Raw genomic sequence first — 14,599 nt, 5'->3', positions numbered from 1 at the left:
TGTGTGTGTGTGTGTGTGTGTCTTGTTCCTCACTCCCTTCAGCCCCAAGATGACTTGAGGTGGCTGTAAGCTTTGAACCCAGGTTGGGGTAGGGGCTGGGGGTGTTTCCTCATCTCCCCGGAAGGCCCCTGAACAGTAAGCAGTTGAACGTTCCCCACATTTGTCCATCTTCTGCAAAGTTGGCCCAGCCTTGATTGCTTGTTCAGATGGGTGAGTGGAAGTCCCAGACCTGCGGCTTCTGGAAGGTTGCCAGTTGTTAACATCTGAGATTTTGCAGACCAGGGTCATCCTTAGAATGCAGCGTGGTAGAAACATTTGGGCCAGAGGAGGGGCAAGGAGGCCGAGGAGGCCAGGCAGGGTAACGGCCCAGCAGGGACCCAAGAAGGAAAAATATGAAAGCAAGAGAAAGGTGTAACACAGGGTTTCAGGAGAGCACAAGAGACCTGCGTGGCTCTGACCCCTTCCGGAAAAGACAGGTTTGATTTCACAAGAGAGCACTTAATGGGCAGCTGGTAGAAGAATCTCTTTCACTTTTCCTAGATCGGTGATTCACATCCTTCCTAAGGCTGTGGTCCTTTAACACAGTTTCTCAGGTTGCAGTGTCCCCAACCACAAAATTATTTGTTGCTACTTACTTCATAACTGTAATTTTGCTTACTATTATGAACCATAATATAGTCCCCATGAAAAGATCATTAGATCCTAAGGGGTTGCGACCCACAGGTTGAGAACCACTGTAGAGGGGTCCCAGTTTGATTCCAGCTGTCAGTATCCCTGTAGACACGACCTGTATGGAGAGCATTTTTCTCTAGAATGCCCCTATCCTCCAATGTTGGTCAAACGTTAGACCAGGGTGCGGATTACTGGCATCCTGGTCACAGAGAGGTTGAGGTAACTAGACATCTCCAGCTGCATTCTAGACAACTGTAGTACAGTGAGTGTCAGCTGAATACGGATCATGTACCACCAGCTCTCTGAAGTGAGACGGACATGCTAAACATAAAAAAAAAAAAAACAAAAAACTCTGTTGTTTATTGAGAACCTCAAACCAACAAAACAGAGAGGCTATCTAAGATATTGGTAGTATACTGAAATACCCAGAACGGAAAAAATAATTGTTGTGATAATACAATTCCAGTTTTAGTTTACAGCAGACCTCTGGGCTGGCCAGGTGACTCATCCCAGAAAGGCTTGGCTCACAATGAAATTCACCAAATGCAGATCTCTGCTCAGCTTTCTTCCTACAGGGCTCCTAGCCCACAGACCCCCCCTTCCCTTTCCAGGCTGCTCCAGATTATCCCTCTTGTTTCACTCCCAACAGAGATAGATGACTCAGAATCTATTAAAGTTTAGCCCTGTTGAGTCTTTAGGGTGACTAGAATCTCTGGTCACTTTCAGTTTCCTATTTGAAGCACTGTTTGTTTCCTCAGTAGCAAGTCATCTGGAATTTCCCTGTAACAGACAGCGTTTCTTTCCTGTAGAGAGCACCACCCTCCGGCTCAGAAGTAGCCTGAGCGGGCCTAACTATTCACATATATCTCCAATAGCTGGATAGTACTATTGAGCCTCCCAGCATCTCCTCCCCAGTAGAAATTAGTATATGGAGGTAGGAATCAGAAGATCTGACCCTTGTATGCTAACTGGATTTGTGTACTATAGAGTATGTATCAACTTACTCCCTTAGGACTTTGAGCCTGCCAAGCCGTTGCCCTCTCAACCCCTAACTCAAAACACAGTAAACCTGATTTCAGAGGGGCACACTTTATCATACTTTCTAGTACCAGTTTGGCTCCTGTTTATTGTGCAAGGGCTTAGGTATCCTTGAAGTAGGGAAGCTCATCTTCTTATAAGTAAGTAAGTAAGTAAGTAAGTAAATAAATAAATAAATAAATAAATAAATAAAATCTTGCCAGGTGTTGGTAACTTTGCCTTTAATCCCAGCACTTGCGAAGTAGAAGCAGGCAGATCTTTGAGTTCGAGGCCAGCTTGGTCTACAGAGTGAGTTCCAGGACAGCCAGGAATACACAGAGAAACATAGTCTCAAACAAACACACAAACAAACAACAAGAAAGATTTATTTTTTAAATTTGTTTTTAAAGATTTATTATTTATTTTGTATATATGAGTACATTGTAGCTGTCTTCAGACACACCAGAAGAGGGCACCTGATCCCATTCCAGATGGTTGTGAGCCACCATGTGGTTGCTGGGAATTAAACTCAGGACCTTTGGAAGAGCAGTCAGTGCTCTTAACCTCCGAGCTATCTCTCCAGCCCAAAAGATTTATTTTTATTGTATGTGTATAAGTGTTTGCTTGCATATGTCTTTATATCACATGCATGCAGTGCTTGCAGAGGCCAGAAGAGGATGTCAGATCCCCTGGAACTGGAGTTACAGACTGTGTAGGTCAGTGGTGTGGTTGCTGGTAACCAAATCTGGGTCGTCTAGAAGAGCAGCTAGTACTCTTAACCACGAAGCCATCTCTCCAACCCTAGAACCCACCATCTTCTTAAGTAAAACTGAACATAGATGACCTGAGGTGGGCACATGGGGGAGGTCAGACACCAGAATTTTGTCTCCTCCTCCCAGACACATGTTGATGGGGATCTTGTACTGTTGTTGCTGCCATTGCTTTTTGAGGGTACTCATGTCAATACACGTTGCACACAATCTACGAAGAGGTGGGCATGTCGGGATGCCTCGGATGGACTTTACCAAAGTCCAGGGTAGAAGAAAAGGAGCTAAACACATAGGTAGGTGATATTAGGTCATGGGCTTCCATTTAGGTCACGTAGTCTTCAGTCCTCTCGACAGCCCAGTCCTGCTTCTCTGGAAACTCCTGTCTACTCACAGAACACAGTTTAGAGCCAGATGTGCCTTCCTAGATGGATTATAACTCCTGTATCTGTGGGGAGCGTCTAAGTGAGGCCCCTTTGGCTTGCCTTCTTCATGGCTGAAGCCAGAGAGCTATCACACCTCCCTTGATGATAGGCTCTGAGCTCCTTAGAGCAGCCCCCCAGAGCTGAACAGGAGCCCAGCATTTGGTTGCAGCTGTGAACAGCAGCGGCTCTCCCTACCTCTCTCCTAGACCTGTTTGCACCATCTTCTACGTTAGCCATGCCTCTCCTGTTCCTTTCCGGTTCTCCCGGGTCTGAGCTACACTGATTTTCCTCTTCTCTCTCTGACCACTGCTTCCGATGCTTGCAGTTTACGTTTTTTTTTTTTCACAGCTCTTCATGTGATTGACAGCATTCTCTGAAAGTACATTAAATGGCAAAACCTCTGTTCCAGAGGCGTTTATTTCTCTACAGCCACCCAGGTAGTTCCTGACAGAGTTGGAAATCAAATGGCAAGGCTTTGAAGTCAGCTCAGTTTTCAGTTTTCGCTGTAGCTCAGCTGTCCAGTGCTCTAATTCTGTTTTTGCAAATCTCCTCTATTTTATTTTTTCTGCTCCCTTTACTACCAAATATGGGTTCTTTACCATTGCAAGCTAAGCTGTTGGTTGAAATGGCTGGACTCCTGTTCATTCTGATAATGGCCAGCTGGGCTACTTTCCTAAAACATGGCTTTCATATGCCCCGTTGTCCCTGTAATTGTAGATATTTCTACCTTCAGTGCCTACCGAGTACAGTACAGGTACTGTACTACTAAACTCTTTGTATTTCTTCAATGTAATGTACTTAGCACACAGACTCAAGACAATCCCTGTTCACCTCCTTAGTCCCTAAGAAGACTGAGGCTTCCTAAGCAAGATTTGTTTAGCAGGATGCCTAGGGTGTTCCCTGGAGTTCTGTTATTGTGACAATGTATCTGATACAATCAGCTGGAATAGAGGAAAGGCTAAATGTCTGGGCTCAACAGTTCAGTTTTCAGTCTAGTCAGTTGGCCTGTTGCTTTTGGGCCAGTTGCAGGAGGCAGTACACCCTGTGGAGAACTCTTGGCTATGAAGTGATAAAGGCAGAAAGGGCAGGGGATTCCAGGATCACCCTCTCCCCTTCCTCTCACAGAATTGGCTCCCAGTGACCTAACCTCTTTCCCTTAGGGTCCACCTCAGAAAGCTTCTGAGATGGTTGGCACTATGAGTTGGGTAACCAAGGTGGTAATTTCGAGGCCCCTGGGAAATGCTCCATAACTAATCTAAAGCAGTGAATTATAGAAAGTAAGCGGGGCATGACAGTTCATGCTTTGACCGGAGCACTTGAGACACAGAGGCAGGTGGATCTCTGTGAGTCTAGCCTGGTCTACAGAGCAAGTTCTAGGTTAGCTAGGGCTGCATAGTAAGACTTTGTCTCAACAACAGCTCAGTAAGTTTGGGGCCTGGAGAATGGCTCACTAAGTAAGAGCACTTGTTGGGTAGATGTGAGGCCAGAGTTTGAACCCTTGTAACAGCAGGGCATGGCTACACGTGCCCGTGTAGAGAGTACAGATGGCAGATCCCCAAAGCTCCCTGGCCAGCAAGCCTAGCCAAAAGGGCAAACTTTAGGTTCAGTGACAGACCCGATCAGTTTCCAGGCCAGAAAGCAGAGAGTAATGGAGGGAAATACTTCAGTGTTCAGTGTTCAGTGGCCTCCACATGAGCAGGGGTGCACTTCACCCACTGGCACCACAGGCACCACAGACACACAACATGATAATGCACGCAACATGATAATGCACACAACATGATAATGCACGCAACAGGATAATGCACACAACATGATAATGCACGCAACAGGATAATGCACACAACATGATAATGCACACAACGTAAGTTTAAAGTTGAGATTCAAATCCATCTGTTAAGGTTTTCTTTTTTGAGACAGGGTTTCTTTGTATAGCCCTGGCTGTCCTGGAACTCACTCTGCAGACCAGGCTGGCCTCGAACTCAGAAATACTCCTGCCTCTGCCTCCCAAGCGCTGGAATTAAAGGCGTGCGCCACCACTGCCCGGCAAGGTTTTCTTCAACAGAGTTTACTTCTTAGAGATGCTGGCTGAGCTGCCGACTCAGAATGGGGACTGTAGAAATCACGTATGTAAGTAAAGATCGCTTGCAGTTTGGCTTAAAACTTTTTTTTTTTTTAACATTTCAGTTCGGCAGAATGTTCTGGAGAAAGGGAATCATGAGTTAGTGTGGCAAGGAAAAGGAACATTCAAGTTGACTGTCCAGTTGCCTGCAGAACCAGGGGAAGCCTCAGTTTCTAAGGAGGCAAGGAAGGCATCTCCAGAAGAGGTAAGGAAACCCAGGAGGGACTTCAAAGGACACAGGGTGGTATTCCAAGGTATGTGGTGATCTCAGCGATGAAAATACGGTAAAAGCTGGGCAGTGGTGGCACACGCCTTTAATTCCAGCACTTGGGAGGCAGAGGCAGGTGGATTTCTGAGTTCGAGGTCAGCCTGGTCTACAGAGTGAGTTCCAGGACAGTCAGGGCTACACAGAGAAACCCTGTCTTGAAAGAAAATACGGTAAAGATGTGCTGGATGAGGTGGCTCATGCCTTAAATCCCAGCTCTAGGGAGATAGAGGTAGGCAGAGTTCAAGACTAGCCTGGTCTACACAGTAAGTCCAGGCCAGTTAAGGCTATATAGTGAGACTGTCTAAAAAAAAAAAAAAAAAAAAAAAGGAAGGGAGAAGGAAAGAAAAAAGGGAAGGAAGGAAAGGAAGGAAGAAAGAAAGGAAACAGTAGACCAAGGCCTAAGTCACCCGAGCAGCTTGGAGCTGTGGCGGGAGGGAAGGCTATAAACAATGAAGAATCTTGACACTTGGAAGAGTCAAGATTGGGGGGGGGGAGCGCATGCAATAGTAATGAATTGGGGGTATCTAAGTTTGTATCTATTTGTCTTGGCTTCTTTATAACCAGAAGCCTGTGGTCTTGAGAGGCCAGCAGCGCACTATGTACTCCCCTCAACTGTGAAGGAGATTGCAGGGACCTCTGTGAAGCACATGCACTGTGCTCATACAGTAATCATGAAAGAAGCACTAAGTGTCAAGAAAGCATGGGCTGAATTGTCTCACCTTTGGCATGGGCCGGGGACTCTTGTGTGTGTCTCATTTCATCATTCATTGTTGCGGCCAGCAAGAAGACGTACTGTGACATGTAGCCTCAAATGTATTCAGCAGCTCATTACCCATGTATATCGATACAATTTCACTTTAGCTTATGTCTCCAGTCTGGCCCAAGAAATGTCTTATTTATATAAAGAAATGATTTGCGTATTAATGCTTTCTTACTGTTTGGCTTTTAGGAGTCCAAGACAAAAGAAGATGCTGTGAAGCCAGGTAAAGGCTCAGCCAGGGTGGACAGTTTTGTGTTCATTAAATACGTTGCTTGGGAGATTTTCCCTCTGGAGCTGCCTTGAGTTGCATCAGCTGGGTCTCAGCCAGATGGGCAGGAAGTACTCCCTGAGGGAGCCCCTTCAGCTCTTAGAGCTCCTATTGGAAGAACAGGACCAGCTCTTTCTAGTGCTGGGAGATGTCTGCAGATGAGGAGAGGGGAAGGAGACCTGGGAGGTATTGATGGATGCTTGTGCCTGAGTGGCAAAGAGCAGCAAGGACAGGGCGTATAGTGGATGCTGTATGGCTCTCTGGGTACCAGTGCTCTGTGAGCATTGGGTGTGTCTTCAATGGACCCTAGCTCCCCAGTTCTTCCTTCCTCACCTGCTGCAGGGAACAGCCGGCACTGGGGCTGGGCTGGGGTCTCTTGCTTCACTAGTGGTAGGCAGGGCCCATATCTTGCCCCATACTTTAATGAAGGAATGGCTAACATCAATAAGAAGGATAACAAAGGAAGAACCATGTCGCTGCCCTTCCGACCAGCAGAAATAAGGAGGCGACCACGAACCCTTCTCCATGCAGTTTATTCAGGAACCTTGTACTACAGGATCACTCGTTCATCTTTTCTTCTTTCTTAGCTAGCTCCTCTTATATTCTTCTATATCTTCTTCTTACATCTTACTAGTTACATCTTACTTCTTACATCTTACTTATTTCTATCTTACTATTTACATCTTTACATCTTACTACTTACATCTTATTTCTTTCTTTTTACTTACTCCTATCCCCTACATCTTACTTACTCCCATTCCCTACATCTTACTCCTATTCCCTAAATCTTACTTCTCCTATTCTTACATCTTACTTACTCCTATTCTTACATATATCTTACTTCTATTCCTACATCTTACTTCTATTCCTACATCTTACTTCTATTTCCTACATTTTTTTTTTAAAGATTTATTTTTTATTTATTTTATGTGTATGAATACACTGTAGCTGTACAGATGGCTGTGAGCCATCATGTGTGTGGCTGCTGGGAATTGAACTCAGGACCTCTGCCAGCCCTGCCCGCTCCGGCCCCACTCATTCCTGTGTAATTCACTGTAGCTGTCTTCAGACACACCAGAAGAGGGCGTCAGATCTCATTACGTGTGGTTGTGAGCCACCATGTGGTTGCTGGGATCCGAACTCAGGACCTTCAGAAGAGCAGTCAGTGCTCTTATCCGCTGAGCCATCTCGCCAGCCCTATTTCCTACATCTTACTTCTGTCTCCTACATCTTACTTCTATCCCTCCAGCCCCCAGCCCTTGTGGGTTAAATATTTTCCCTGGTCCCAATCAGCATTGGCTACGTGGCAAAGCATAATAGGCTATGAGAAATCATGCCAGCTTGCATCATAAACTGGAGGCACTCAGCTTTTCCAGCTAAGGGCTTGTTTATTACAATGCTCTCTGCTCTGGCCGGAGACCAGGTGTTCAATATATATATATATAGGGTGGCAGCTGCGGCTTCCCACAGAACCATGCCAGGTAGGATAAGCAAGAGCAACAGAGATGCAGACTCTGAAACCTTAGAGAAAGGACTTCTTTCTTTCCCTCCATTATTCTCTGCCTTTTGGCCTGGAGACCGGGTCTCTCATTGGACCTGAAGTTTTCCCTTTTGGCTAGGCTTGTTGGTCAGGGAGCTCTTGGTATCTGTCCATTTCCGCCCTCTATACTGGGCACACATAGCCACGCTCAGCTGTTAAAAGGGTGCTGGAGGTTCAAACTCTGGGCCTCGTGCCTAGGCAATAAGCCATCTTACCCAGTGAGTCAATTCTCATTACAATGTTATAATGTTAATCCTTAAACTGTTATTTTGTTTAGCATGAGTTCGTGCACAGCCTCTGATATCCTTGCTTCCCTAGAGTGAACCAAAGAGTCCCGCTGTAATTCAGTGAACATCTGATGAACCTCAGCTGCATACCATGTGCCTGCAACCCAAAGACAAGGAAAGCTATGCCCTGCTTTTAGAAGCTCTGTCCTGTAATTAGAGTATAGCACTTGTGAGCATATTTGGGGGATGATATCTAGTCCTCAGAAAGACAAAGCAGAAAAAAGTAATAAAGTCAAATTAATGATAAAAAAAGAAACAATGCTACATTTTAGTTTTTGTTTTTCTTATACAAAACAATCAATGTGTATTTATTTAATATACTCTGTAAGAGTTCAAGCAGACTTAATTTAAAAAAAAAAAAGCAAATAAAACAAAAATAACAGCACAGGTTAGAAATCAAGGAGAAAGGACAGACAATCTAAGAAAAGATATGGCACAAAACAGCCAGACAGCTTGCATTGGGGCTCTTGGCAGGAGACCTGCTTTGAATAAGTTTCTTGCAGGTACTTCTTAAATGCTGTGGGGTTTTTCCAGAGCTCCGCAGCATGTGTCTTCAAAGGGCTATCAATGTTGGGTTCTCCTAGCAGGCTCTGGATAGAGAGCAAAATGGTCCTGACATCATACAGAGCAGACCACTTACCCTTGAGGATGTCCAGGCAGATGTTGCCCTGGGTATCCATGTTGGAGTAGTAGCAGTGTGTGAAGGACTTCACCGATGGTTTGTTGTAAGGGTAGCCAGTGGGGAACTCTAGGGAGAGTTTATACCTCAGGTCTTCATGTACACACAGTGCCGGCTGCTTCGTGGATGGTCCCTACCCATTTGAACAGATTGTCTGATTCAGGGAAGATGGAAATTCCTTTGTCACCAGACATCATGAGAGTCATCAGCCCTTTCTGGAGCCTCTTGCCCACAGGTCCCCAGGCGGCGCTCCCCAACCCAGGGCTTGGCTCCTTTTCAAATGGCAGCAGCTGGGTCACGGTTTTGCCAGGCCATCCCAGAAGTGCTGTCAGGAGTGTAGAGATGAAAGGGCAACTCTGTTTTTGTTTTTTTGAGACAGAGTTTCTCTATGTAGCTCTGGCTGTCCTGGAACTCACTCTGTAGAACAGGCTGGCCTCGAACTCACAGAGATCTACCGTGCACCACCCAGTGCTACATTTTAGTTTTTAATTCACTGAAGCAAAAGCTTCATTATGTAACATTTCCTTTTATCTGAGTTATCCAAGAGATGGGGAAAATGGGGGGTATTTGTGGGGGACGTGTCTTAGGATAATTTACCTAGAGTGAGCCAAAGAGTAGTGCTCTAACTCAGTGAACATCCGATGAACCTCAGCTGTGTAATACTTTACACCTTTCATTGTCATTTCCAAATTCTTCAGGTGATTTGGAGACAACACATTCTCCCAGCGGCAGATCAGAAAAAACGGAAGATGTCCTAGAAGAGTGTGAAAATATTTCCTCCCTGGTGGCATTTGAAAACCTGCCTGAGAAGGTATCAGAGATGGTGTTGACCTTCCTGGTGGAGAACATAAGTGGGCTCAGCAGTGATGACTTTAAGGTGGAAGTGATCCGAGATTTCGCCATTGCCGTGGTGACCTTTCAGAAGCCTATAGGTGAGCTCCAGGGGCCACTGCCATAGCAAATTTCTGTGCCCCACACCCAAACATCTGAGATGGCTCTGAAAGGTTGGTCCTTTGCTCTGGTGAGTAAGAGGTCTCTGAGCCCGTATAGATGCTTTCCCCCTCAAATTTTTGAAAGAGAAACAAATTAATTTTGAGTAATTTGGGTATATTCAATAGACTGCCTTTTATGGTGTGACTGTCTAAATAGGGCTGGGGAGGTGGGGGAGAAATAGAAAGTCTAAATGAACAAGTCTGACCTTTTTATATCTCTGGGAGGAGGAAAGACTGACCTGTCACCATGATGCACTTACTGGGAGGCAACAATGCCACCAAACTTACCCTTAGTTCTTGCTGTAAGTCAGGCACCTGCTAATCTCTGCATGTGTTAACTTATTCCTCTCTCTCTCTCTCTCTCTCTCTCTCTCTTTCTCTCTCTCTCTTTCTCTCTCTTTCTTTCTTTCTAAGTTTTTCAAGACAGGGTTTTTCTGTATAGCCCTGGCTGTCCTGGAACTCACTCTGTAGACCAGGTTGGCCTTAAACTCAGGCCTATCTCTGCCTCCCAAGTGCTGGGATTTAAGGCATGAGTCACCACTGCCAGGCTTCATTCCTCTCAATAACCCTACGATGGGCTCAATGGTGCTGAGAGACCGAGGAACTGGATTTGAGCCCATGCAGCTCACTTCCTCACCCCTTTTTCCTACCACTTTACTGTACCTCTCCCTGGTAGATCCCTTTCATGGTCATACATGCAGAGATGAGGAAACCTGGAAAATGAATGCCCTGGCCAGCAAGACAGCAAAACAGGCAAAGGCACTTACTGCCAAACCTGACAGCCAGAGTTTGATCCCTGGGACTCATACAAGTTGTCTTCCAGCCTCCGAATGCATGCACACATGTGCACTTGTGTGCACACACAGACATGAAAAAACAAAATGAGGTCTTTGCCTCAAGCAAGTACCATCTCCACCTAGAACCTAGAACAGGGCAAATTCCAGATCCAAGCCCCCATGTCCCATGGCCATGGCAGTGAGGTGTCAGTCAAACTCACAAGAGGTGTGCTCAGAATTCTAGCCCTGTCACTTAACTACTTGTATGAAGCTCACCATGTTATTATCTTCTCTGTTTCTTATCCACTCATTCATAAAAAGGGGATGACCATTATCTAAATTCCTGGGAAGATTAAGTGAGATGATGCTTAACATAGTACTTGAGGCGTGGTAAGGATCCAATAAAGGGCACCATTATTATTTCAAGGTTATTACTTCTTATAAAGATAAATTTAAAGATTTGCTTGTTTTATGTGTATGCTTTGCTAGTATGCATGCAGTGCCAGTAGAGGCCAGGAGAGGGCATTGGGTTCCCTGGAACTGGAGTTACATGTGGTTGTGAGCTTCCGGGGGATGCTGGGATCTGAATCGCTTCACAGTCTTCTACAAAGGCACTGAGTGTTGTTAACCTTTGAACCTTCTCTCCAGCCTCATAAAGGGAAATGTAAATTTCAATGACCTAGCTAATGATCATTGAGGAACAATCTTTTTTTTTTTTTTTTTTTTGGTTTTTCGAGACAGGGTTTCTCTATGTATCCCTGGCTGTCCTGGAACTCACTCTGTAGACCAGGCTGGCCTCGAGCTCAGAAATCCACCTGCTTCTGCCTCCCAAGTGCTGGGATTTAAGGCATGTGCCACCACTGCCTGGCCGGAGCAACAATCTTGAACACATACTGTGTTAGCTTTCTGCTACTGTAACAAATAACCTGAGCTGATCAGCCTATAAAAAGCAAGGTTTACTCTAGCTCACAGTTTTGAGTAGCCTCAGTCCTTGATCAGTTAGCCCTGTTGCTCTGGGGCTTCTGGTGAGGAAGTAGGCATGGTGACAGCATGTGGAAGACTATTTGTCTCAGTGACCAGGAGAGACGAAGAGGCGGCAGGAGCCCAGGGTCTTTCAGTGAAGGGAGCATTTCCCACAGGCCTCACTTGTTAGGTGAGCCACCACTTCTCATTAGCATCATGTTGAGGGCTAATCCTGTTAAACACGAACCTCTGAGACAGTTTAGATCCAAACTATAGCCATTGTTATGGGCCATGTACCAGCTTAGGAACTGGGGCATAACGATGAATTAATCATAGTTCCCTCTCTGGAGGACTCAGCCTGGGAGCAGGAAGGAGGCATATATGTAAACGAATAATGAAGATGAAAGAGAAGTTGTCTCAGCTGTGGTAGAACCTGTGAGGGGTGGGAGACAAGGACGCGCATCTCTGGGCTCATCTGAGTATGTGCTTCAGCAGTGTTGCCTTACCATGTCCAAACTACACTAAGCTGGTCCACGCTGCCTCTGTTCCCTCCCTTTATCCACCTGGTAACCATCCTTTAGAGGGCGACCCTCCTTCAAACCAGAGACCACATAGACACATACTCCAAGCCCGAGTCCCACCTTTATCGGTTAGAGCTCCAGAAGGCAATTCATTTGTGTTCAGTCATTGGGAAGTGAAATACAAGCAAGGATTTGTATTCATTTATTCCCAGATCCCAGCACAATAATTGTCACACCGTAGGACCAACGTGTTAATTTAAGAGAACTAGTTGGGCTAAGTCCTTAAGGATAAATAGTAGGACCAAGTGAGAAAAGTGGAGAAGGCTGTAGACATAGCTAGGGTAGCATGATTTGATTTGATCCTCAGCATCACAATGAAACAAAGATGTCTCCCGTGTTGGGGAAGGGCAGTGCAGACACAGGCGGTTGGATATACAAGGACAAAAGAGCAGGATTTCAAAGACATGACTAGTTCTTTTGGTTTTTGTTTTGTGGTAACATGAAGACAAAGTTGAAAGAGTTACTTAGATAATGAGTTTGGCTTTGGTAGCCTGGCTGTGGGTGTGGGCTCCGTGAGAAAATAGGGGAGAGGGGCAGGTCTCGGGGAGAGGGGCAGGGTCGCAGGGAGAGCACTCAGGAGGGTTGGCTGTGGGTAAAGGACAGCTCAGTGACAGAAAATAACAGCAGTTGGTAGTTCTCTCAGTTGTAGCCAAGCCTTCCTTCAGTACATCTCAATCTGTGCAGAGATGTCATCGGAATTTTCTCATTTTTATATTTGTTTTGTAGATACCAAAAAATTTATTGTTGATTGTGTCAGCCACCGCTCAAATCAACAACTCCAGCTTGCACCAAGACTTCTGGAAACAACGAATGTAGTCAGGGTGGAAAACCTGCCTCCTGGGGTGGATGATTACCATCTGAAACTCTTCTTTGAAAACCCTTCCAATGGGGGTGGAAGGGTCTCCAGAGTTGAGTGTTTCCCTGAAGAGAGTTCAGCGCTGGTTGAGTTTTGTGACAGCAAAGGTTTGTATCTCAACCAGCAACCCCGGGCACAACCCGTATGGTTGGCCATTCCAGCAGTTACTTACACCCTTAATCTGTCATTAACCCTTAATCTGACCACTAATCTGTCAGAAATGGCATCAATCTCTCATTCACCTGGATTTGATGCAGAATGAGGCAGTGATGCAGGCTGTCTTGAAACAACACAAGCTGATAAGAGACAAAGTAGTGTGCCTCATGAATCCATGACTGAAAGAGTTGCCATTCTTAGAACTTCTCATAGACAATATTCACAAAGAGATAGATGTGTGTTTTAGTTCCCCACATTGATTCTCAAATTGATTTCAAGAAGTTTAGATAAAGATACATATATAGTTCTACAAAGCATTTATATTTCTCCCTTCTTCTATCGCTGTGCGGAGGCAGGACTTACAGGCACATTTTCTCATAACCTTAGGAGGGAGACTGAAAGTCATATTGATGATGAGGTCTTCAGTGGTCTCCAGTCAGATGGACTTGAATTGACCACCATGGATTGGTGCTCACTGACTTTTGACCTTTAACCCTTCAACCTTTGGTTTTCTCATCTGTAGAGGTAGCACATTAGTAGTTACATTAGAGGAGTGCTGTGAGAATTAAACTAACACCCACCCCCTGCAACCCCCTCCTCTCTAACATCCTCCCCCCGTGTAGTGCTTGGCCAGGGTGGTGCCAGGTCTGTTTTAAAGGTCACTCGGGTTGTCCCCAGTCCTACCTCTCTGGAGCCACCATGGGAGGAGGTTGGGCCTACATCTTTGGGCCTCTGAATGTCACTTTCTTTCCCTCTGGCCTGATACTTGCCCTAGGACAGAGTCATGCACAAGGACAGTATTTGTTTTAGCATCTTTCTATCATGGTTGCTGCTTAAATTCAAGTTGTTGCTAATTTCCAAGCTCCTACTACTTACACTTGCCCAACAACTATAAAATCGTGAGATGTAAGGGGAGTCCTATAATATGAGAGAAAAAGAGAGGGAGGGGGATGAATATGAACGAGTGCATGTTCATGCAGGGGCATGTTGAGGTTGAGGTAGCTATCCTGGCACATGTGGTGGCTGGGAGGAAGGCCTCACTTCATGGCAACCTCTGGGGCTGGACTCTCCAGCGACTGTGAGGATGCCTTTGATTTGGTTATAGGGGTAAGAACATGGGCCTGGGTTGTCTCGTGCTAGCAATTAGCTCAGATACTTCATTCTATGGAACCCTGATGTTTCCCAGCCTCAGCTTTCTCAGCTGCAGCTAAGGCTGTAATAGAATTTCTACCTGAGAAGGCCACTGTCATGGTTAAAGGCATTAAATCCATGCACAAGGCCTGGGAAAGTGATACAGAGTGCAGGTACAATTATGCTCCTTCTGTGAATAACTAATAAATTTAATAAAAAATTAATAAATTTACATTAAGTATGAAAGTTAAATTCTTGGGCTATACAGGAAGGGACAGATGCTACAATGTTTCACTCTGAGGATTAAAATGGTCTTTATGTTGGTACAAACATCAACTA

General features: G+C 45.4%; 1 protein-coding gene and 1 pseudogene across 2 annotated transcripts in view; one reads left to right on the top strand and one right to left on the bottom strand.

Annotated features, from left to right (window-relative positions):
* The window catches only part of Parp14 (poly(ADP-ribose) polymerase family member 14), a 35,729-nt gene that overhangs the window by 934 nt on the left and 20,196 nt on the right, over nt 1–14,599 (top strand). For both annotated transcript variants that reach the window (XM_031363783.1, XM_031363784.1), the window contains exons 2-5: nt 5,069–5,208; nt 6,221–6,254; nt 9,504–9,737; nt 12,844–13,080. In XM_031363783.1, the coding sequence (XP_031219643.1) occupies nt 5,069–5,208; nt 6,221–6,254; nt 9,504–9,737; nt 12,844–13,080 (645 nt within the window). The remainder of the gene's footprint in view (nt 1–5,068; nt 5,209–6,220; nt 6,255–9,503; nt 9,738–12,843; nt 13,081–14,599) is intronic.
* Nucleotides 8,516–9,120, bottom strand: LOC116086208 (annotated as a pseudogene).

The sequence above is a fragment of the Mastomys coucha genome, unplaced genomic scaffold, assembly GCF_008632895.1.
Source record: "Mastomys coucha isolate ucsf_1 unplaced genomic scaffold, UCSF_Mcou_1 pScaffold12, whole genome shotgun sequence".
In the NCBI taxonomy this organism is placed as follows: Eukaryota; Metazoa; Chordata; class Mammalia; order Rodentia; family Muridae; genus Mastomys; species Mastomys coucha.
The sequence above is the reverse complement of the archived record's forward strand: the minus strand, read 5'-3'. Positions and strand labels throughout refer to the sequence as shown.